The sequence below is a fragment of the Peromyscus californicus genome, unplaced genomic scaffold (genome assembly GCF_007827085.1).
Source record: "Peromyscus californicus insignis strain IS unplaced genomic scaffold, ASM782708v3 Scaffold_11__1_contigs__length_118956290, whole genome shotgun sequence".
NCBI classification, from domain to species: domain Eukaryota; kingdom Metazoa; phylum Chordata; class Mammalia; order Rodentia; family Cricetidae; genus Peromyscus; species Peromyscus californicus.
In genome coordinates, this window is record NW_026294402.1 from 110,810,120 (window position 1) to 110,835,820 (window position 25,701).

At 40.9% G+C, this 25,701-nt stretch overlaps 1 protein-coding gene across 14 annotated transcripts in view; it reads right to left on the bottom strand.

Moving 5' to 3' along the window:
- Positions 1-3,516: 3,516 nt before the first annotated feature.
- Positions 3,517-25,701, bottom strand: part of Rbms3 (RNA binding motif single stranded interacting protein 3) — a 1,493,133-nt gene continuing 1,470,948 nt past the window's right edge. For 8 of the 14 annotated variants that reach the window (XM_052723536.1, XM_052723582.1, XM_052723572.1 and 5 more), the window contains 3 exons: positions 16,626-16,703; positions 12,479-12,606; positions 3,517-9,424 (listed from right to left, as the gene is read on the bottom strand). In XM_052723536.1, coding sequence (XP_052579496.1) covers positions 9,418-9,424; positions 12,479-12,606; positions 16,626-16,703 — 213 coding nt within the window. In that variant the 3' untranslated portion in view covers positions 3,517-9,417. Of the gene's footprint in view, positions 9,425-12,474; positions 12,607-16,625; positions 16,704-25,701 lie in introns of those variants that run through there. The other 6 variants (XM_052723600.1, XM_052723589.1, XM_052723553.1 and 3 more) reach the window with 2 other exon arrangements.

The following is a 25,701-nucleotide window of genomic DNA, read 5'->3' on the forward strand; positions in this document are numbered from 1 at the left end:
CGCCACCACCTGCCCGGCAAAGGCTGTTCTTTTTGAGTCAGGGGGTAGTCAACCACACTCATGAGTTAACTGTCACAGCCTTTGTTAGCTTTGAATGAGGAGAACAGCTATTGCATTTATTGCCCTCAGGTACTCTTTAGCCATGTGCCCCTGTTAAGCTGTCTCTCTGAGAATCTGCCTCCTTCCCTAATTCCCCATCTCTCATCCTACCTCAGCAATGACACCTATTCCAAATCTGAGCTTTTTTCCTTCTTTCTCGGGTCTTTGCAGTATATTGCTAAGAATAAATGTACAATGATGAGATGTCTCAAATATAAAAGTGGTTTTGCTTATATGATCGCTTCAAGTCATATCAGTGGTTCTAGAACTATGTAGAAGGACATCTATCATTCTGGGGCCTTGTTTATGCTAAATTTGGATCCTGTCTGCACCATGAACACTCTTCTCAAGCCATACAATCTTCTAGAACCCCAACGGCACCAGGTTTACATCATGGTCAACATGTTACCTTGGGTGAATGCATGAAGATCAGTAGTAATACATAACCATTGCTATTGGAAAGATTTTTTGTAAGTATAGAAAATAAACAATCAAGATTCAGTTTGATGTATTATATTCCATTCCAGTGTTAGGGTGCAGTTACATATTATCCATGTTGGCAATTCTGAAAAATAAAAGATGTTAGGCAGAGATGGGTAGTTGGCTCAGCAATTAAAGATGCTTGCTACTCCTGAGGACCCAAGTCCAATCCTTAGTACCTACGTTGGGCAGCTACAACCACCTACATCTCCAGCTCCATGAGCCTCCATGGGCACCTGCAGGCATGGGCACATATACACAGATCCACATACCTACATACATAAGTGAAAATAAAATGAATCATTTTTAAAAATAGCATCATGAGACATGTACCTTATCAGAACTGTCCTTGTTGGGGAATGTAAATTACAAAAGAGGAAAAAAAAAAAGAAATAGAGATCTGAGATTATAAAATTAGAATTATTCCATGTACAAGGTAGAGAGCATACCACATGTAGCTTATTTATTCATTCTTGAATCCTCTTTCTCTGTCCTCATATCCTGAGGGTCAAGGATTCGTCTCCAGAAGCTTAGTTAAACATTTCTGAAGTTTCAATGCCCTTCAACTTAAAACAAAAGTTTTTTTTTTTTTTTTTTGCATATGGATTGTGGAGCTGGTACATTATATTTTTTTACAACTTTTACATAAAAAAGAAATAAAATGTCACTGTTTTAAGCAAGCTGCAATAGAAGAAGGTGGGTGGCAGAGTCTGAATGGATGTGTTCCTTTAGAACGTTGGTTTCCAGGGGCTGAGACAATGACGACACAGCACCAATATCGCTACTGCAGAGAACGGAAGTGGGGTTTCCAGCAGGCTACCAACTGCCTGTTACTCCAGCTCCATGGGATCTGACGCCCTCTCTGGCCTCCATGGGCACCAGCATTCGTGTGCACATTCCTACACACTGGCCTACGTATATGTACAATTAAACGATAAAATCATTAAAAATGTTGATTTTGAAATCCCCAAGTGATGGCATGAAGAGGTGGGACGTTGGAGATGAAGAATTCATCAGTACAAAGTCCCTGATGAATGGCATTGGTGTCTTTATTAAAGAAGCCTACAAGTTTGGTTGTCACTTCCAGTAGACACGCTCACATACAACGCATGCTCTGTGGAAACAAGACCTCACTAGACACAGAGATCTTGGGCTTTCTCCTACCCGAGCCCAGCTCTGTGAACAATATATTCTCTATGTTACCTAGCGTGAGGCATGGTGCCTAAACAGGGTATGATCCAGAGTTAATTTACAATCATGTCCCTCTGATTTTCTGCTCTCTAATTTCTTCTTCCAGCTTTCTCTTCAGTCACTCCTATCCAAATACCTATAGAGAATGCATACAACATGCTCTTAGAATATGGCCGCCACTTACCTGTCTCTACATCCTTCCTCGGTTACCTGCGTCCTAACACATGAAGACGACATCTGTGAAATTGTCTTGACTCCAGAGAGACTTCATCTATAAGTCTGGAACATAAAGATACACTGGCTCCAACCACAAGGCGTAAATGCAGAGCAAGAAGCAAGGGGAAAATGCAGGAGATAGACTGACATATGGAAGATAAGACACAAGAAGAGTGGAAGGACCACGGGGGTTGGAAGTTCTACCATGGTCATACATCCTCCTTGTCCCCCGACTGCATCCCTGTGGCCATTGATGCCGAGTGACACAGAATTCAGATTTGAACAAGGAGGGCAACAGAAGAGGACCAACCAAAGAGGCTTCTTCTTGTGGATAGCAGCAGAGGAAGGAGAAGAAATCTACCCAAGGCCAGCAAGACTGTGGTGGCTGGATAATGAATGTCACCAATGGAGGAACCAATCAGGCATCATGAATGTCCAAGACCTCCTATTTTGCATGTGTATTTAGCATATCATATATAACACAGAGTTCCCTGGGGCTTTCTATCCACTCATACTTTGTTCATGAATATACTTCTCTCTCTCTCTCTCTCTCTCTCTCTCTCTCTCTCTCTCTCTCTCTCTCTCTCTCTCTCTCTCTCTCTGTCTCTTAGTGTGTCTTAAATATTACCAATTTCTCTGCTTAACAAATTGCATGCACTTCCTCCATCCAATATTTTTCTCATCTTCCACATCGTAATATTTTTGAATCACACAGCAAATACACAGGATGAAATATTGCTCAGTCCTTGAATGTAAGATCTAGGAGATCTGGGAAATTCTGGACCAGAAAATGATCATCCACTTCTTTGCTTCCCATAGTCACCCACAGCTGAAGGAATGAATGTGCACTGCTGATCTTGGATCACTTGAATCTTGCAGGAACACAAACCACTGCTGAGGAAAGAGACTCTGGCCTTCAATAGCACCAAGTGGTCAGTGAGTACTGGGCATATTTGGAAATGGGAGATGGGTAGTTGCTGAACCCTTTTGTGTATGAAAAACTTATTGGGAAACCATGGGAAGACCTCAATGGAAGACTGTGCATCCCCTAAAGGCCCCCATGGTGGTTCTCTCAGGCTTCCAGGCATGATCATATATGGTCACTTCCTTCATTCCCACACCTTCTTGCTTGGAATAACTTTTTTTTTTTTTTTACTATAAGGCTTCTATTTTTATCTTTAACACTCTCTCTCTCTCTCTCTCTCTCTCTCTCTGCGTGTGTGTGTGTGTGTGTGTGTGTGTGTGTGTGTGTGTGTGTGTGTGTGTGTATGTTTACTCCCTGGAAGCTAGAGTCAAAGGGAGTTGTGAGCCACCAGGTATGGGTGCTAGCAAACAAACTTGGGTCTACTACAAAAAATAGCACCCAACCACTGAGCCATCTCTCCAGCCCTGAATGATCTTTTCTTCTATTGATTCCAGAAAAATAACAGTTTAGCAAAGTGGATTAAATCCAGATACAGCTTCCCCCTCCCCACACCTTCCCACAACAAGTTTCTGGAAAAGTGCAATCAAACACTGCAGCCCGCTTCATTGATTTTATTTTCATTTTTTTATTGAAAGCTTCATCAAAGAAAACAGAAATTGAAACCTAATATCCACTGATCTACAGAGAGCCCAGGGAACAGGGGAAATGGTGTCTAACTTGACCATGATATACATGAAAGAACTTAAAGATAAAACCAGAAACGCCATAGGATTACAGAACTCTCCATGACAGTCCAAGACAGCAATACAAAGATGCCCTTAAAGAAAATCTCAAAATGGTATTTCAGAAGGTCCATGGAGTTGAAGACAGTTAAAACAAAGCTTTTAAAGAAAAAGCCGTGTCACAGTTTTCTTTGAAACTGAAGTACTTTCATCCAGAGCTTAAAAATTAAGATTCCAATGATATTCTTAAGTAAATGGAGACACTTGCTTCCAGAATGGAGAACAAAGTGATTTCAGATACCCAATGTCTCTTTGAAATAATTTTACTGTTCCTAACAGGGATGGAATAGCTTACTCCTTTTCACATATGAGGACATAACACATTTGGGGAGGAAGAGAAACCAACTTTATTAATAATGTTGGACCAGAGGTTTTAAAGTCCAAAGTGTAACACTAATATTACACTTTGTGCTTACATACACAATGGCCATAAAATTATGCCCTGGAATATGAGTGACTCTCAGTCTTAATACAGTAATACCGATTCAAACAGGAAAAACAACAAAAATGAAAATGATTTTGTGGTCAAAAAGATTTTAAAGGGGGATAAAAATGTACATTTAGCCAAAACTATTGTTGTTTTCTCCTGATGGAAATTGTGTTGACTTTCTTTCCTGGTGTTGAGTGTCAGTAAAGAGAATGAAGCCAAAGTAGCTTTGTTTTAGGGGAGCCAAGTTTGTTGTTATAATTTTTCCATTTATGTTTTGCAAGAATTCAGCCAACTCTTGATTATGTGTGGTGGACAGGAAAAGGACATTATGGACTGTTGGAATTCATAGTGTATAATGTGTGGATATTGATTTTTCAGTAACGATTAAAATTCCCGTGATAAATCAATACTTGGGAAGCAACATAGACTGGAGTGAGTTGTTTTCAGTGGTTTCTTCTGCCCATCTTTGGGGTGAAATGCTCAGGTTAACAGGGTCAGTCATTAAGAAGAAAAGACAAAACACTCCCAAGTTAGTCAGTCAGCCCTTGTATATTGACAGTGATTGTTTGTTTCTTTGAAACTCAGAAAATGGAGCAATGTTAAGAAAATCTCCCAGGCGACCTCACAATTTTCCCCAAATCCCCAAGCTCCATCTTGCCTCTGTTCAGCTTGGAGTCTTCACCAGTGAAACGAATTCCTCAGCACATTATTCTCCTGCCCAGAACAGCATGGCTGTTACTGACTAGAAGACAGCCAACCCTTTCTGTGACAGCAACTATATCTGTATGTTACAAGTTAGGGGATCAGCCCAAAGACAACAGAAATCAGTAATAAGTGCTGAACCCAGCCTTCTTAAATCATGGGGCCATGTCCAGCTTCTTGCTTAGCTTTTATACCTTCCTGAACTCCAGGTTATCACAAAGAACAGTCAAGACAGATAGCATTTGGTTGAAGGGTCCCATTTTGTATGGGTAAGAAATATTAATCTCAAGTTTGTCTCAACCCACATTGCAATACCACAACTGTAAAATGAGTTGATCCATGAACTCCACTATTCCTTCTCAAAGAGGAAATGGAATCAAGGAGACTGCCAATCCTGCCATCCCTGGGGTTCAAGAGAAACTTTCAAGGCCAGTGGGCTCAGAAAAATGTTTAGCATACCAGTCCCAGTGGCAAGAAAAAAAGAGATCTTATCCTTTACTCTATACTATGGTAAAAATAAAGTAGATCACAGTTCTGTGACATGATTATACAATGTTCTAATGTGATTGCTTCCCATACCAAATGCCATTACAAATGACTTTCAATTCCGTTGTCTCACTAGTTTGGAACCATGTATTTTCCATCAAAACCCACTTAAGACTTACTCTCCATTTTCAGCGTGTCTGCAGTTGTTGGCACACTGGCACGAATGAGACTGGATTGTCAAAAGTATTTTTAGCCTATTAACATCATAGTCTATGCAGCAATCCCATTGAAACATCTCACTTGAGAAGAAGATGCAAGGATCCTGTTGAAATTAAATCCCATTCTTCGATAAAGGGCATTTTTAAGTCAATAAAAAAAAGATGTGTAGGTTTTTTCATAGACATTCTAATCATTAAACAAAGATTTTTTTGAAAGAACAAAAACTAAGCACACATTTTTAATCTTCAGCACCTGCTGATATTACCATTAGCTCATACAGGTTCTATTCTGGGGTCCTTAGGAGACACAGCCACCAGTCACCACATACTCTGCTTCCCCTGATGTCTTGTCATTATTCAAAGAAACCCACTTTCCTGACACATTAGTAGCATTTAGATGACATGGTGTTTATCTTGTTTGGATCTTGGCTTTAGTTGCTTTCCTAATTTGTCATCCAAGACGTGGTAATGAAAGGGGAAAAATGAAAACATCTTGACAATCTGAAGAATTAGAATTTTACTTCAATTTAAAAAATAACTGTAGTCCTAAATCATATGAGGACTATCATGTGCACTGCTGACTAGTTTGAGATTGTGGGGTCTGTGCCGCACACATTGTGCATTTGTTTTTGGGTCAGGGTTCTTGTTTTTATTACAATGTTGTACTGTTATCTGACAATGCCTTTTCTTTCCCCGATACACTGGACTACCGAAAACAATTCTTAGGTAAAAATGACAGAGAAAGGGGGAGCCAATTTGAATACGCACATTTTTTTTTCTTCTTAAAGGATTTCATGGAATGGCACTATAGAAACAGCCCAAACATAAAACACACACAAACACATAAAATGACATAATGATTTCCTTTGGACTGAGGTGGCTTAAAAGGAAAGAGATTATGAAAATTTCAGAGCTGAAAGAAATGTTTCAGAATGTATATGTAAGAGCATGAAGTTAACCTAGGCACCTTCAACAGCCACATGGTAGCTACCTTGCAGCCTCATTGTTAGATATGCAAATGAGACTCTCTTTGTATCACATGAATACATGTATTTGGTACTTTTACAGAAAGGACAAGAAAGTATGTTGGTTTCATATTCAAATGAATGATGCCCAGGATAATCCTTACTTAAACAAAGAATTGAGAGAGGGTGAAGGAGAAGGAGAAACTGTAGTCTCGTGTGAGTTTTCTGAAAGCCCCTGGAACTTGAGGGTTTGTTTCCCAAAGACAAAATTCAAGTCCACCCTTCCAACAGGTGTCACTGAAGAATGCAGACATGTCAGGTTCCTTCCAAAGCACAGAAAACTATTAGCATGAAGGTGAAGCACAGGATTGCTCTGCAGTGTGGAGCCATCACCTTGGATACGGTCTTGTCATTAGTTTGGTGGCCAACATATGAAGTCACTCTCTAGACTTGAGCACTCAATTCACAGGTTGCAAAGAAGAGAATCGGGGTCTAGTGAGACAGTGGACTTTTGGGTTGGGGCAGACTCCTCAGTTGTGGGACTGTGATTTGCCTTGTAGCTTGTTTTGTTTTGGAGAGCCTACTCTTTCCTCTCTGGGGCTTGTGTCTTTCCTATGTACTCAGACAGACAACCCCTGAAGAAGGAACTCTGCCTCCTTGGTTCAAATTCTTCATTCAAAAGCAATTCTTCAGAATGGTTCCATGAACAGAGAGTTCCGTGCCACTGTCTCTAGCTTCAAGCAAAACCATGTAAGTAGATCCCAGGTACGATAAGTCAGAACTATTAGGATTTCTCACTAAGTCACTTTCGATCATTTCTAAGCCAAGTTTTGCATTATTCCAAGTGCAAATGTCTCCTTTGGTTTTAGTGCTGGGCCAACTCTAATTCTTTCAGTTCTTGTTGATAAAAAGCATACAATTTATTGATTGTCAACGAGCATGTTAAGAGCTTGCCTCTACTGCACTAAAAGGAATCTTCGATCTTAATGGCCTCACTTATCTCAGATAATTAAACTGAAATTTAAAAAGCTCTGTGTTGTCTCTCCTGTCAATATCAAGATATGAAAACACAATGGGAAGAGGGAAAAGGAAAACATCCCCTTCCCAAGTACAGAATCAAGGTGTCTATTCAAGATGGGCCAGTAACAAAATGAAGGGGAGAAGACAAAATCTGTTTATGTTGGTGTTCGGAAGGAAGACGATTGTAACCAATGCATGAGTACTTCTCAGGGGACCAGGCCCCACTGCACAGAACATCACTGAGCCTTTCTGACAAGTGGTCTTTCAGACATCTTTCAGAACATGTTCAGGAAGCATCCTTAGTCTGCAGTTCACATGAAGACATTGCAACCTCTTGAACAAAGGACCCGGTGTATCAGTGCTCATCCATCCACTGCTGAAGAGAAACAGACAGGAGCTAGAAAAGCTCACGGGAGTGAAAGTCACCTGCTTCCATCAATCCATCAGTTCTCAGATTCTTCATGCTTGAACTGCTGAGCACAGTAGGTACAAACTTCAACTATCAACAAATATACATTTCTAGAAAAACAATTTTTTTTTTGCCATATGTAAAACACTAGTGGAAGGTAGTTGAAATGAAGTTAGAACTGGTCCGGCCATGTAGGTCAAACAAAACTTTAAGGAAAGAAAAGCAGTGTCTACCATCACGACTGTAACAGGGTCTCACTTCATCTTTGGTATAAAATAGGCCATCCATAGGCTGCAATTGACCACAACTAAGAAAGACTACAGAAATTGTCAACAATTTCTCTATCTATTGCTTTTTTTGTTTTTGTTTTGTCTTTTTTTTGTGTGTGTGTTTTTTTATTTTATTTTTTTGCACTTTTTGACCGTAAGCTTCTATCTACTTAAGTTTTGTTTTTAGTGCTCTTACACTAGGTTTTGCAATGTGACAAGCAAAGCTGACTAAAACCTGACAAAGCTCATAGAAAAAACTGCAGATAAAAAGCACTAACGCTTTCGCTAGCAACCACGCTCTGTAAATTAAAAAAAATTTGCATTCTGCCCCCCAAACACGCATTATTTCTAATGCAGTTGTTTTTAAACCAAAATGAATATCTTTACCATAAAATGTCTTTTAGCCTTCTAGAACGACTGTGTCAAAGTTCATGAGAAGTCCCAGCATTTCCCAATTCTTGCAGTTGCTGCAGTTTCTTTTAACAACAAATTTTCTTCAAATGAAGAAAAAGCATTTTCTTTTAAACTGTACAGTTTTTTTCCACCCTAAAATCTCAGTCTCCATCTTCTATGCCAGTGAAAGCTGGCACAATACTTCAATTCTTTCTGGATTTCTTTTTATAACAAGACGTTGACAGCATGCCTCGCGAGCCTTGACGTCCTTAAAATTAAGGCAATTAAGATTCAAGATAAACCTTACCTAAATATTTCTAAGAAAACATAAAATATAAAGAAAACAGCCCAGTAGGTTCAATCAGGAAAGGAAAAAGAGGAAAAAAATAGCTTAATTACTGAGGAAAATAATTTCCTTATATTTCCGGTTGCCCACCTCTTGACATCAGGTTTTCTACTAAAATAAAAAACAAAAACCAAACCAAACAAACAAACAAAAAACTACTTACACCTCTAGGCAAATTCTGACTTCAAATGTTCTTCCACAGAAAACATCAGCTTTGATGTTTACCCTCCCGCCCCCTTTTCTGGGATTTGTTTTCCCTTTAAAAAAAAGTATGACAAAAATAACTGTCAGACCACACGAAGGAACCATTTGCACAGCACATAAAAACCTTGTTTTCTTTGAGTAAAGTATAAAATTAAAAAAAAATAAAAATAAAAGAAAAAAGCTTTCCCTTGGCGCCTGTGCAAACTGGAGGCCGACTAACTTCTTGCTCAGTGAAGTGTCTTCATTGAAGGTAAAGGTTCAGATGGACAGCCTCACTTCTGTCTATGGTCTGCAAAGACAAATGGAGAAGAGGCGTCAGTACATCCAAGTTTATCTTCTGTGGTTTCCCATGACATCTTGTTAGAAGAGCCCAGGCTTCTCCACTACGTCATACTCAAAGAAGCAATGGAACAAGTAGATTAGCTTATAATGTCACATTCTGCTCCTTTCATATAAATGCATACTCAAGCAAGAGGTCAAGCTTGTAAAAATCAAAGTTGATGGACCAAGAACATCTTCTGATTGTCAAGAAATAAATAATACAAAATATACCTCCAATGTACACAGTGAGTCATCCCTTCTGCTATGGCTTGCTTTGAGTACCTACTAGGACTTCATGGTTGGTAGCTTGGTCTTCAAGGAGGGCAGGGGGAAGTGATGACAGGACCCTAAAGAGGTAGAACCTCTCGGCAGATCACTGTGGTCCTGTTTAGAAGGCATTGATGCAGTTGCCATGACATTCTGAGTTTTGACTCAGATATTTTTGAAGATATACTTATTTTGTTTATGTGTGTATAACTTTTTGTTTGTATGGATGAAAATGTTCCACATATATGCAGCCCCAGCAGAGGCCAGAAGAGGGCATCAGATCCCCTGGAAGTGGAATTAAAAGGTGGTTGTGAGCAGCCATGGAAATGCTGGGAACCTCAGCAAAACCAGCAAGGGTCCTTAACTGTTGAACTATCTCTCCAGCTCTGGATTCCAGCCTCATGCAGCCCATGCTGGCCTCATGTAGCCAAAGACAACCTCGAGCTCTCAATCCTTAGATTACAGGCATTTACCACCCGGCCTGGCCTGTGAGCTGATACACCATTTTGTTACAAAAGAGGAACTCTATCATTCTTTATTATTTGCCTCACATCTCATCATGTGAGAAGTACTACAAACTGTCACTATGATGCCATCTGCCAACAGGACTCTCACAAGAAGGCTGACAGATAGATTTCACAATTCAGTGTTTCTCTCAATTGAAAGGGCTGATCCCAATGTACTTTGACCTAGATCTACGAGGGGTCTTCCCAACCCTAATTCTGGTGGATAGTGGCAAATCTCTTTCATCAGTGACCTAATTTTCACTCTTTGGAGAATTGTGATCACATGATAACTTTAAATGGGCAGGCGGGGGTCCTTAAGACTTGAATTGTAACTGGAAAGGCGCAAAAGTGGAATTTGAAGCAAAGACTTCAGCCTTTGCACCTGAGACTATAACTTCACTTGCATACACGCTTTATGGGATCTGGTTAATTAAAAAATTATTTTTAATCTCATTATTATTGTTTTATATACATACACACAGGTAAACACAAACACACGCTGAGTCCATTTTTATAGTTTGTGTATACATAGTTTTAGAGCTGACCACTTTGTACTGGAGAACCAATAATAATCAAAGAAGAGGCTATCAATTTGAGATGGGGGAGGGTGGGAGGAGATGGAGGAGGAAAGGGAAAAATGATGTGATTATATTTTAATTAAAAATGTAAAAGAAAACTCTAACTTTTAATTGGGTGTGTATTGTGTGTGTGTGGCCCTGATTTGAATCTCTCACCTCACGGGTGGTCAGCTGCTATCTGATGAGAAATGCCAGCCATTAGCAAGTACTTAAAGATCTGCATATGGAGATAGCTACATATCTCCTCTAGCATAATGACCCTGAGCAAAGGGTTTTTCAGGTAAGTAGGGGCTTGTTAATTAGCAGAATGATGCTGAAAAGGAAGTTTTCCAGTTTGTGAAATCTACGGTATTGAAGAAAGCTAAGATCACAAGGACTGGTTAAAGTATTTTAGAGATATTTTTCCATTACACTGGAACAGAAATAACATGCATTCTATATATTTCATTTTGTAAGTGTGCATGCATGTATCCATATATGTGTATAGATGTATATATTTAAATCCAGACTCTGCATGTGAGAATAAAGATGTAGTAATCGTCTGTCTTAATCTGGCTTATTTCACTTAATATGATCACCAGTGCAATCCATTTCTCTGGAAATAACATTTTATTTTATGGTTGAATAAAATTCTATTGTGTGGCTATAGACCTCATTTCTTTGTCTGTTTACCTGTTGACTACAGGTATAGTTGGTATGCTCAGCTTCTTCATGATTTTAGGAGTGACAGGATGACTTCATTAACGAACCAAAGGTTGGCAGCGAACAAAACTCTACAAACAGGTTCATCTGAATACTCTCCATTCATCAGAGATTTAGTCATGATCCAGAAAGTTGAACACTTTGCACACAAAGGCTTCTCCATATATATTTCCCCACTGTTAGTCTCTCCAGTTTTAAAGCAGAGACCTCAGGATTTAATCTACATATTTTCTCCATACAAAGCCAAATGTAATTTGCTTTATGGGTGATTAAAAATTTTTCATGAGTAATTCTGAATACTTAATTATTACCTTTGCCATTTAATTCCTGAGCAGGCCCTGTATCATATATTTAACAATATTCTCCTTTTCCACGACCATTTACCTGGATGTTTAAAGTCAGCCTGCACTGAGAACGTCACTGTAATTGTTTAAGAGATTAAGAGTGGAGTGTTGGGTCACAAACTAGTGTCAGGTGGGAATACTCGATTTTCCCAAGACTATGTAACAGATTTATTTTTAATGACTGAAATGCTTCTCTTGAAGTGAGCACCCTCACTGGCTCTGTTGAGTCATGTGACTTGCATTAACCAATAGGATAGCAGCCAATGCATAGAAACAAAACTAAGTGCCTACTTTTGTTGGGTTTACTTTCCTGCAGTCCTTGGAATTCTGACTGTCTGGAAATTAATTTGTTATAAAATGAGAAGCATATGGTCAACCCTTCCATCATCCCAAACGAGAGGGCCACAGATGACCAGGTACTCACATACAGGACCAAGTACAGCCAAGACCAGAAAATGTACCCCCTGAAGCCAGCTGGAAGCAACCCATATGATCATGAGCTCAAGAAATGCCTACCACTAAGTTTATGGTGATTTCTGTGAAACCAAACCAAACAGAAACACTTTGAGAAAGGACTTGCAGATTTCTGCTTCTAGAGAAAGGAGCTTGGCACAGCATGACTTACTTGGATTGTTGGAAAGAGTATGCAGGTGCGTGTTCATTGGGTGTGTCCACTGCTAACTGTTGCTGCTGACCACTGCTGTCCTGGGATGAAGGGGCCACCGTCTGGGGAGAGGTATCAGCAACAACACCCTGAAGAGGCAATCAGTACACACAGGCCTTATTTGTTTTAGCAAAGGGCCCTCTCTAGATGCAGCACAAAAGCCCTTCTTCTATTGGGCTTGCAAAGAGAGAACTCTCAGCCACCGGAAACCGCAGGATCGGAGCAAAAGAAAATATCAGGGTATGCTTGCATAATGGTTCATCCTGTGATATTGATGATACAACAGCAGTAAGCTGGCCATTGCCATCAGAAGTCCTGGGAAAGCTCTTATGGTCAGAAAACTATTTTAACTGTGGTTGTATAGAGGACTCTGGCCTCAGTAAAAGCCATCTACTTTTATGGTCAGAGGTCTCTTACAATAATCTAAGCAAGTTTTTAAAGATGTATTGTATTTTTATTTATGTGTAGATATGCATATGTCTATGTGCATATACACTTGTGTGTGTGTGTGTGTGTGTGTGTGTGTGTGTGTGTGACAGAGAGGCAGGGGAGACCACAGAGGCCAGAAGAAGGTGTTAAATCCCTTGGAACTGAAGTTGAAGATGTTTGTGAGCCTCCTGACTTGGGAGCTGAGAACCAACTTGCTGTACTGAAAGAATAGAAGGAACCATCTTTCTAGTTTCTTACATAAAATTTTTGTTTTCGTTGTTGTTTGTGTTTCATTTTAGACAGTGTCTCCCTGTGTAGCCCTGGCTGGCCTGGAATTTACTACCTAAACCAGGCTAGCTTGGAACTCACAGAGATCCACCTGCATCTGCCCCTATCTCTCTCTTTTCTTTTTCTTTCTTTCTTTCTTTCTTTCTTTCTTTCTTTCTTTCTTTCTTTCTTTCTTTCTTTCTTTCTTTCTCTCTCCTTTCTTTCTTTCTTCTTCTCTTTCTTTTTTTCTTCCTTTTTAAAAATTGTTTTATTTTGCTTTGTTTTCTAAGACATCAACAGGCATTCAGTTAGAGGCTTCAGAAAAATCAAAGGAGAAGATGAGAGGTGAAGAGAAGGGGGAGGGAGAGAAGGGGGAAACAGCAGCTGCAGCACCTTGAAGAGGGCTAACCTTGGATACCTGCTGTGGGTTCTATGTCAAATACCCTTGTTCTGTTGTTCCTCATCAAATACCTGCTATTTTTTGTACTTTTTAGAACCTCTGAACAGGATTGGTTTGTGATCTGTCAATTGACTGATTGATAGATGCTAACCAATGTCCATCTGGTGTTTTTACATGAACATGACTAAAATCTTTTCTGCACAAGCACAGATTCAAGGTGGAACAGTAGAGGATAGTTATAGTCTGTGCTCCTCCTCTCCACTCCAGATCTATCCAGAAAGGTTTCTTTCCCATAAGCTGCTTTGTTAAATGTGTCTGTAACTCTACACCAATTAAAGGCTCTGGCCCTTTCCGTAGCATATTCCTTTGGTGTAGACATTCAGAAACGCAAATATGTGATAGAGGTTTATGCTCAAGGTGCTTGTAGTGTGTTGACTGTCAATTTTCTCATGACATAGCTGCCTTTTAGTCACTAAATATAGCAAAAGCCATGTAATCGAATCTCATGTCCTTGAACTCCAATTAAAACCTGTTTAACACCCTAATTGTCATGCTAGAAACCCCATCCAACTACTGAGGGATCTGGATGCAGAGATCCATGGCTAGGCCCCGGGTGGAGCTCTGGGAGTCCAATTAGCGAGAAAGAGGAGGGTTTATATGAGCAAGAATTGTTGAGACCAAGGTTGGATAAAGCACAGGGACAAATAGCCAAACGAATGGATACACATGAACTATGAACCAATGGCTGAGGGGTCCCCAACTGGATCAGGCCCTCTGAAAGGGTGAGACAGTTGATTGGTTCGATCTGTTTGGGAGGCATCCAGGCAGTGGGACCGGGTCCTGTGCTCATTGCATGAGTTGGCTGTCTGAAACCTGGGGCCTATGCAGGGTCGCTTGGCTCGGCCTGGGAGGAGGGGACTGGACCTGCCTGGACTGAGTCTACCAGGTTGATCTCAGTCCGAGGGGGAGGCTTTGCCCTGGAGGAGGTGGGAATGGGGGGTGGGCTGGAGGGAAGGTGAGGGGGGCAGGATGGGGGAGAACAAGGGAATCCATGGCTGATATGTAGAACTGAATTGTATTGCAAAAAAAAAAAAAAACTGTTTAATATACCATTATTTTGGATCCTACATCTAAGAATTTAAAAACACTAAGGGTGTGGTGGCCTCAGTTTCCTAAGCCATACAACAGTGCCGTGCTTGTCTCTGGTGCTTTCTTTACTTGGATTCAAGCATATATTTGTTACACACCAGAAGTCAATCTGTAAACATTTTCAGAGATCCAACTTAGTTAGCAAAAACCTCCATTGATCTCAATACTGGTGGATTTTCACATGGAGAAATACACACACTCTAGTTACTGGTTGTGATATAGAGAAGGAAAGATGAACTCGAGGAGGTATATTGATTAGTTTTTCAGTTTCTAGCTGATGAGAAGCAATGCCCACAAATGACAGCAAAGTACTTGGGCATTCAGAGATGAGGGTCTGTGGTTTAACTAGAGACAGTACCTACCACCATCTATGTGTCTCAGTGCCTTCCCCTCTTCTCTGTAACTTGATAGCTCCATCCAGTAAAAATGAGAGCTGATGAAAATGGATTTGTCCCAATGAAAAGAGAGAAGGAGCTTTACTTCCATTCAGGACCAGATGGCAGCATTATTCATGATACCCACAGTGATTCAATTACATCTTTCCTGTCTATAGGGAGCTAGAGTATATTGGGTTCATTCATTAGAACAGTGGACTTTTGTTAATTTCTTTCCTGGGGTACTAGGGATGGAGCCCATAGCCTTATACATACTAGGTAAGTGTTGTGGGATTGAACTACACTCCCAACTGAAGCAGTGATTCTTACACCACCCCCAACTACCATCCCCCAGACGGGGTTTTGTTTCTCTGTAGCCTTGGCTGTCCTGGAACTTGCTCTGTAGACCAGGCTGGCCATTAACTCAGAGGTCCTCCTGCCTCTGCCTCCTGAGTGCTGGGATTAAAGGCATGTGCCACTACTGCCTGACTGGTTCTTAATTCTTAATATCTACTGGCATCATCTGGGAGTATATAAATATGCCTAACCTAGCACATATTCCAGTAAAATAATTAAGAATTTCTTGTGATCAAATTCAGGAATCCATATTTTTAAAGCATCATCCTCTAATAAATTTAATGGGCAGAAGAGTTTGAGTATCGAGGTGCTGTATCATTTTCGTGAACATCTGGATTCTCAAGGGATCATCTTAAAATGAACACCTATGTAAATTCAGGAAACAGAGTGGTGGTATCTGATACCTTCCCTTTCTAACAAACTCCTAGGTGAGATTGGGATGGTTAATTTTAGTTCTCAGCTTGATGGAAGACTTGGGAGATCATCCCAGGACACACCAGTGTGGGGGGTATCTTGATTGCATTAATGAGGTAGGAATGCCAACTGTGGGTGCCTGGACTATACAAACTGAAAAGGAGAAGCTGAGCAGCCGCATGCATCCATTGCTCTCTGCTTCTTGACTGTGTATGTGGTGTGAGCAGCTGCCTCACTTGACTGACTTCCCCACCACAGGATGGACTGTGAGCTGGAACAAGTCTGATCTCTCTTCAGTTGTTTTTGTTATGTGTTTCCTTTTATCAAAGCAACAGGAAAAAGAACTAAGACAGAGATCCCATGGTGCTGGTCCAGGGGCCACTCTCAGGAGCAAGTTGTAAACTATTCTTCCTCTCTGCTCATGAGTGTTTGTCTTCTGCATTTGATGGGGAAGGGTTTGTTCTTTGCACTGCTGTCTAGGCCTGCAAAATATTCTTCCTTTATACCTCTGTGTAAGATAGGTTAACTGTATGTGTAAAGTAAAATGTAGGTTTGGTTGAGCCAATGGGCAGACTTCTGTATGCTCAGCTTGCAGGAATGTGTTTTACAATAACCTAAAGATTTTATCTGAGGATTCCTTGGATTGTGGGGACCCGTGTGGCTCGTATGGCTGAGATTTCTCCTTCCTAGCCTCTTTGTGTTTACAGGATGGACTTACTTCAATAGAAACAGCTGTCGGAGGCACAGGCGTGTACTGGGGAATGTAGGTCCCTTGCATAGGAGCAGCAGTCATATACTAGAGAGAATCAAAGAAAAATGCACATGAACTTGGGGGTTGCAAATATAGAAAAAGTTGAAAAATGAATAGCACATCACTGGTTAAACTCCATGTTCACCAGCAATGAGAGGTCTTATCAACAGTGACTTCTCCTTGCTGGTCCTATGTCGGTAACAGGCTCATCTTCTCCATATCAGCACAGGTCGTTTCAGTCAACCCCCTCAAGCTGTCACTCCAGGCACTCTATGTAAGAGCTGCAATATCCCCTATTTCCCATCTAAACACAAATTCCATAAGTGTGATGATGACGTCTGTTCTTGCCTCCATTTTGTTGCTAGGACCTATCACACAGTAGACTCCTGACAGACATTTGTTGAATGAATGAATCATAATAATTTGCAAGCAATGCTTTTAACTAAAAATGTTGAGGAACAATGAAAGAAATATTTACATAGAAATACATCAATGGGCAAATGTTATGTGCCCATCACCTTTGTTAATATAAAATAAATGATCAGGGATGTCTCCCAGTGGTAGAGTGATTGTCTAAAATGTACAAGGCTGTGAGTTCCATCCCAAAGCGCAGCAAAGGAGAGAGGGATTGTTACAGATAATGCTGACGTCTCTTTTGCCCCCCTTTCCCATTCCATCCTCAAGGCATCATGAGCATTTTCTTTCCAAAACCTTATAAGAAAACAGTCCAGAGGGCTGAAGAGATGCCTCAGCTTTTAAGATTGTATTTTCCTCTTGCAGAGGATCCAAGTTGCTAACAACCATTTATAACTCCAGCTCTGGGAGAACTGACACCCTCTTCTGGTCTCCACAGACACCTGCACATACTCTCATTCTTCACACATATACACATAATTAAAAATGATAAATATTCTTTTTGGGTAAGTTATGATATTTTCTAACAAATGTATTATGGATAACAGATACATATTTTCTGCAGTGAAAGGGAAAATTCCAGAAAAATTATGTGGACACACACAAACACACACACACACACACACACACACACACACACACACACACACACACACACACCTGCATACACATACACACACACCCCTACATATACACATACCCCTACACACACACACACACACACACACACACACACACACACACACACACACCACATACACACATCACATATATATGAATTAAGTATGATCTGTATTCCCATTTGTAATGTATAGTCTTCCTGTAAATCCACAGCCCTACACTCTGTAAACTAAATGATGGAATCGTTTGTTTTCTGGCTCCTAAATCTCGAGCCATGTCACAAAGCTGCAGAACTAGAGTCAGGCCATGAGGCAAGGTTTCCTCTCTCACAAAGGCTCAAGACTTGATTCCACGGAACATCTGAAGTCTGTGGTCCTGTATCCTTCTCAGATGACTGAGGTCAAATAGTAAAGCCATAGATAAACAGTAAACCCAAACTACTTGTTCCGTGTCTACTGGTGCAGGAGGTGTACTGTGAATGAAGGAAGACCAGCCCTTCAGCCGGGGTTGTTTAATATTCACAGACGACACTGGAGCAATAAAGTGACTTTGAAATAAACTCATCCTCATTCTAAACTAAACACAGTTGTATTGTATGTGCTTGCTAAAAATAGATCAGTCTTAATTAAACAACCCTAAACCAAACAAGCCACACCATTATCTTCGGTGCTACACAGAAACAAATAACCAAGTTTATCTCCTAGCCATACAAAACCCCATTTTGTAATTTGGACAAAGCAACTGCTTGAAAGGCTTAGTGCTATCTGTACTTGCACTCTGTATCACCAGAGACACTTGGGCTCTTAAGGCAACCATTACTTTTCTCATGAAAGGATCAGAATGCCATCTCTTTGAAGATGTGAGCTACGTTTTATTTGTTTCTGACTCTTCCTGATTCCTAGGACCCATTTAGGGATCATTCAGTGGCTGAATAAAAGCATCTAAGTCGAGACACTGGGAGGTAGCTCAGTCTGTAAAGTGTTTTCTGAGTAAACATAAAGATCTGAGTTCAGCGCCCAGCACCCACATAAAAACACAAGTGCAGTGCTGCACATCTGGGGGATGCTGGGGAGAGGGAGACAGCAGGAACTCAGGAGCTTCCTGGCTGGCTTGTCTAGCTGAGAGCAATGAGTCCCCGGTTCAATGAGAGACTTTGTTGCAATAATTAGGGTAGCCAGAGCTGGAGAGATGATTCAGCAGTTAAGAGCACGTGCTGTTCTTGCAAAGGACCGGGGCTCAGTTCTCACCATCCCTAATGGTAATTCCAGGGGATATGCCCTCTTCTGACTTCCACAGGCACCAGACATGCACACTGCACAGTACATACATTTGGGCAAAATGCTTATACACACAAAATAAAATAATCTTAAAAGATAAAAAACAAAGTGGAAGACTAGCAAAATGTCTCAGGAAAAAGGTAAGGCACTTGCTGCCAAGCCTGATGGCCTGAGTTGGATCCCCAGGACCCTCAATGGTGGAAGAAGAGGACTCAGTCCCGCAAGTTTCAGGTTACACTCTAATCATCGCACACTGGCATGTGTACACACACACACACACACACACACACACACACACACACACACACACAACTATCCAATTCAAATCCCATATATTTCATTACAAATCAACATGCTTCATGGTCCTCAGTCATTCTGGACCCATTCAGATAATAATTCCACACCCACTCCACGGTGTTCTTGTCCACTCTTTAAGCAAATTCCCCAGCCAGTCCTCATTATTTTGCACCCTAGAGCAGACAGTAAATATTCAGATATTAAACTTCTTTCAAATTTTCAAATAAGTATAGAACATTAGAGTGACATTTTGACAAATACAATTTCCCATCTAGAACCCTTTGGCTAGGCATGTGTTTTGTCAAGCAAACTCCCCCAGGTGCTGCTGGAGAGATGGCTCAGTGATTAAAAGCACTTGCTGCTTTTCCAGAGGACCAGGACTTTGTTTCGTTCCCTGAACACACATTGCATGGCTCACATCCACCTGTAACTCTAACTCCAGGAGATCTAATTCCCTCTCTGGTCTCAGCAGTCACCCTGTTTGTGTACACACACACACACACACACACACACACACACACACACACATACACACACACACACACACACACACACACACACACACACAAATAAAAAGAATCTTTTAAAAAACACAACCCCCACCCCCTGAAATATTGCTTGTTTAAAGAGAAAACCACTCTGGGTTCCAATGCATTTGAGCAGCATTATATAATATATCCACTCCTTTGACAAATAAAAATGAATATAGTAATTTATATTAAGGAGCTGAAGATTCATGCTTTTAAAAAGCTTGCTTAAAGCTGATTAAAACAGCATTTGCAAAATGTTTATTCCTATAGGACCTTTGCTTAGACCGTATTTCTAGGGAACAAATATCCTTTTGTCCCTGGAATCTTCAGCAGGTTTGTGTCTTGTGGATCTGGATTTGCTTCAGTGAAGAATGGCATTGTTGGTCTTCATGTTCCTAGACTTTGGGGGTCCCTTGCATTACTTCCCATCTACTAGCAAGAGGATCAACATCATCTGTCAATTTGAGGGAGGCAGTGACAAAGACACCTACTGGGGTATTTTATACTCTAGAGTTAGTAGTTATGAACTTTGCACCTGGACCTAATAACTTATCATGCATGACATTTGCATGAGGTGGTGTCACCAGTCCCCAGGGACAGAACACCACTTTGATGTCCTCACATTCTGCTGTGTGTGTCTGTAAGGAAGCATGTCTGAGACTTTGATATGGGCATCCAATGAATTATTTAGACCTCCCTGCCAAGCTAAAGCATTCCCAAGCAGTCTGGTTAATGAGAACATTTTATGTGATTCATAGCTAAGCTTCCTCAAATGACTGGATTATTCAAAGCCCCATCTGTGTTTTGCCTCTGTAAAACTGAATCAATAAGTCTTCATTCCTTTGCTAACATTCAGTTGGGTTTAGAACATGGCAAAAAAGTGATTGGCATATGGAGAGATTCACACTCAAATTCTCCTCAGAAGTCTGAGTTTGGAGAGTGGTTCATTTTACAGCAAGCAGTTAAGAGCACTGGCACTCTTCCAGGGACTGGGGCTTGGTTCCCAGCACCCTGTGGTGGCTCACAACCATCTATAATTCCACTTTCATGTGATCTATTGCTTTCTTCTGGCCTCTGTGGACAGTACACTCATGTGCACAAACCCACATATTCTAGCTCTCTCTCTCTCTTACACACACACACACACACACACACACACACACACACACACACACACACATCACATCACAATTAAACAATTTTTTAAAATTGTTTTAAACTTGAAAAGATGGTAACATCTCACCAATTGACTTTTTATGATTATTTCTTTATCATTCATTTGTGTGTGTGCGTGTGTGTGTGTGTGTGTGTGTGTGTGTGTGTGTGTGTGTGTGTGTATACAGGTGTATGAGCACATATCTGCATATATGTAGATCCTAAAAGACAACTTTCATTATCATTCCTAAGGAACTATCTGCCATTTTGAGAAACAGTGTCTCTCAACCAAGTAGGGTAGGCTGACTGGCTCAAAGATCAATGAGTCCCCAGCTCCCCTCTGCTGAGATGAGGAGAACATATCACCACACCTGGCTTTTATTATGTGTGTTCTTGGATTTGAACTTAGGTCCTTATTCCTGAAACACAAGCCCTGTACCAACTGAGCCATCTCCCCAGCCTCTTTTGGGTGCCTTTCTATCTTCACACATGCAACCTCTAATTTTCTTTTGGAAAGACTAACCTATTACACTTGGCAATCTAACATCACTGTTCTGAACAGAGACAGTAAAGATTTTTACAGCCCAGGATGAGCTCCATTCAGTACAGAGAATTCAACAGGAATATCTTTCTGGATACTTTTCTTTTGTCACAGAAAATGTAACAGGCAGATCTTCTAAAAATTAAGGGCAGATTATGTTAAGTAAGCCAGTGCTTCGTGGATTAGGACTCTTAAGACTATTATCTGTGGATAAGCTTTGAAGGCAAGGCTCTCCTCTGACAGACTTTCTAGAGTAAAGCCCAAAGAAGTGACAGCCTTGCTAAGATAGGAGAGAGCACTCAGGGGAAAAGGCTACGGCACCGACTGCAAGCCCAGGGCTCAACTTTTCTCCCCTAGCACACAGTTAGAATTCTGTGCGAGCACACACAAACTGCATCCAGACCCAATAACCCAGGTTGTACAAGCAGTGTTTGGCTCTTCCATCATCTCTCTCCATCTTATCTTTTGAGAAAGGGTCTCTCAGTGGTTCACAGCTCACTGACCATCTAGACTGGCTGGCCATCAGTCTCCAGGGCCTGTATTTACTTTCAGCCTCTGCAAGGGCTGAGTTCACAGGTGCGCACAACCACACCTGGCCTTGACTTGGATGTCAGGGATCAAGCTAAGGATCCTCATTCTTGTGGCAGGTACTTTAACCACTCAAATCCTCTGGGTTACTTAATGAGATAATTTCACAGAAATAGGTGTCCATGCCTTATTATAGCTTTTATTATTAAATTACATTTTATTTATATTGTATGCATATAGGCATGTGTGTGGTGCATCCATACCACAGTACATTGAGGAGTTCAGAGTTTATTCTCTACTTTTATCACATGGATCCCAAGGATTGTACTCAGGTCATTAGGTTTGGCAGCAAGCACCTCTATTCATGAAGACATCTCACCGACCCTAGACTAGTTAATTTTTAATGGTTGTCTTCCAAAAGCTACAAAATATCTGCCATAATTTTTATGAATACAAATTATTTATTTGGTACAATATTGATTGAGCCGTGGAAAGGAATCCCATTAAAATAAAATGGCAGATAACACAGATGAATCTGTATAAACATTTCCACTCAGTAGCAGTTTTAAGTTATACATTCATGGATGTCTTTTCTTGTAACTGCTTGATAAATTCTATATATTCTTCAGGCCACGGGCTTTGCTGTAGATGTGTGTACAAGTGCTGAATGGCCACTTGCAAAGCCACGGAATAAATTCCAGACTTTTTCACTTGTTCCAAGTAGTCTAGACACTGCATCATTAGAATTGCAGGAAGAGAAAGGGAAAATGCAAGACTAGAAAGGTAGCTTGGCTTTGCCTGTTTGAATTGGGGACAAGATGTTCTGAGTAATCATTGATTGTTTCAAAGGAAACAGAAAAAAAAAAAAAAAAACCCTGAAAACAATCATTTCTGGGTTGGCTTCTTTCCTTATCAAAGTGAAACAAAACCAAGGGCTTCATATTTGGGAGGGACCAAAGAAGGTTCACCCTTTCAGAATTTCTTAAAATACTTGAAACAGCTAGCTCATTTGGAGTTGTAAAATGAATAGACCTTATGTGTGTGCTGTCGGTCATATCTATTAACTCATAAGGATGGAACATGTTTCAGAAAAGAGAGGCAGCTGAGTCTCAGGAAATACAGAAAGTCAATGAAAAGCATGCAGGGAAGCTTTAGGGATGCTGAGCTGGAGGAGAAAGGATTATGGAAGATGATGCTAAGAACATGTGAGAACATTGGTGGGAGTTACTTTCAAAACCACAGAGTTCCTTTAGCCGAAACCTTCAAGATGCAGGGTCCAACCTGAACCGTGATTCAAGGGGCAAGTGGCTGAGAGACGGATAAAGTGGTATCTCAAATAGAGCTGTTGTGGTTTTGTGTGTGTGTTTTTAAGACTTCTAATTTTGTAGACTTGTATGTATACATGTGTAGTCCCCAGGAAGCCAGTAGAGGGCACTGGGTTCCCTGGAGCTGGAGTTACAAGGCTGTGAGCCATCTTAGGTGGGCACTGGAAATGGTACGTGGGTCCTCTGGAAGGGCAGTAACCACTCTCAACACCCGAGTCATCTCTTCAGCCCCAGTTCTGGAGCTTGAAGAACACTGCTTCATTGTTTTTAATTAGATAATATCATTTCAGAGTCGAGATACCACACGCCTGGACCTGGGGTAATAAGATGATACCATTCACCTGCTTGCTTTGATTAACTGAGTTATAACAGCTGCGACTGAGTAAGTCTAAGAACCCTCTGTGGGTCTTCAGGCCATTGAACGGATGAGTCTATCAGCAGAGAAGACGACTAAAGAGTCTCCTTCCAAGGAGAGCATGCCAAATGAGGTCAGGTCTATGCCACCTGCTCAGCTCTTCTTCCCTTTGCTGATAAAATGCTGGATAGCAAAATAGATGTCCACCGTTAATGAGTAATACTCATCAACTTGACAGGACAAGCCTCCAAGTACATCCATGAGTGATTATCCTGACTAGGTTAGCCTCTGGACCCACCCATGAAACGTTATCTTGATTAAGTCAATTGAGGTGGTGAGCTTCTACCCTATAAGCGGGCAGCACCACTTATGGTTTGGGTTCCTGAACTTCTTAAAAAGGAGAAAGCCAGCAGAGCATGAGTGCACCTATCTCTCTGTTTCCTGATTGCAGATGCGTGTGACGAGCTGCCTTGACTCCACTGCCAGTCATAATGGACTGTACTGTGTACCCCAGAATGTGCTCAGAATAAGCCCTTCCTCCCTGAAGTTGCTTTTATCAGGGTATTTTATCGCCACAACAAGAAACGTAACTAAAACACTCACAAAGAACAGTAACTTTTATTTTATAATGTGTAAGCTATCAATAATCTATGAAACAAAGTACTTGATTTCTAAGGTGTTGATGGGGAGGTAGTTGTGACTGGTCAATTAGCTCTCCTTGAAGAGTAGGTGGAGAATTTCATACAACAAGAGTCTCCTGTCCACTGGGAATGAGAAAGCTGTCAGTGGACTTGTTAGACAGAATTCATAAACATGTGCAGGCCATGTTATCCCAGAGCAACACTAAGAACAACTCTCCAATCTGTAATACAAAAGCACTGAGGCAGCAGTACAGTTAGTGTCACTGTCTAGACAGAGGCCTGCTTGCTGTTGTGGTGTGGAAAAGACCAAGAAGAAGAGTTTGGTGCTTTTCTTCTGGACATTTACAAGCTCCCACTTGTGTGACACTCAGTGAAATGTGGTCATTCCCACGTAACTCACGGGCTGCAGAGGCCTTCACACTTGCTAAGGAAGCAGTTTTAATGAATGTTGCAAAATCTAATGACTATTAAGTTTTTGCATGTGCAAAGCTCACTGTTATTGCAACACAATGAAATGCCATAGAAGTGAAGTTGATGAATAAATGTCTTAAAGTTTTAATTTGAAATATATGTTTATGTGTACCATATGTGTGCAGTGCCTGCAGGGGCCAGAAGAGGGCAATTGATACTTTGGAATTGGAGTTACAGATGGCTGTGAGTTCCCAAGTGACTGCTGGGAATTGAACCCAGGCCCTCTGGAAGAACAGCAAGTTTTTCTAACCACTCAGCTATCTTGCTAGCCCCTGAACCAACCCTTCAGAGACATTATGAATTCTCGTCCCTTAATTTTTTTTTCTGTGATAGGTATGTTCCATCAGAGAACAAACAGGCATGGTAGAGGTTCAATTACCACAAACGTCACAGTAAACCAGATGAAAACTGAGAACTGACTGTCTTGGCTGAGGTCATTTGTAAGTGTAACAGCTTATCCATGGGAGAGCAGTGAGGTCAACCCAGAAAGCTCAGTAGAGTATGGTGGTGAGTAAGAAGAACACGGAGAAGGATGTTATGAAAATGTCATGCCAAGAGAATTGGCAACTTATGCGAAATGGACAAATTACCAAAAAGCAGATTTTAGCAGAACAGACACTAAGTCAAAGAAATTCTGCTTGGTTTCATAGCTGTGTCACAAATCAAATTAATTACCCCACACTACCTATCACAACATAGATAACTTCACCTGGCTTTTCTGGTGAACTTCTCAAGCATTTAAGGAATGTACAATTGCAATCTTGTATTACCTCTTCCAGGAAATACCCAAGACCACTTCCCAACTCTTTTTTATAAATCCAGCAAACTCTTTATGCCAAAATTTGATGGGGCATTATAAGAAGTATCCCTCATGAACACTCATATAAG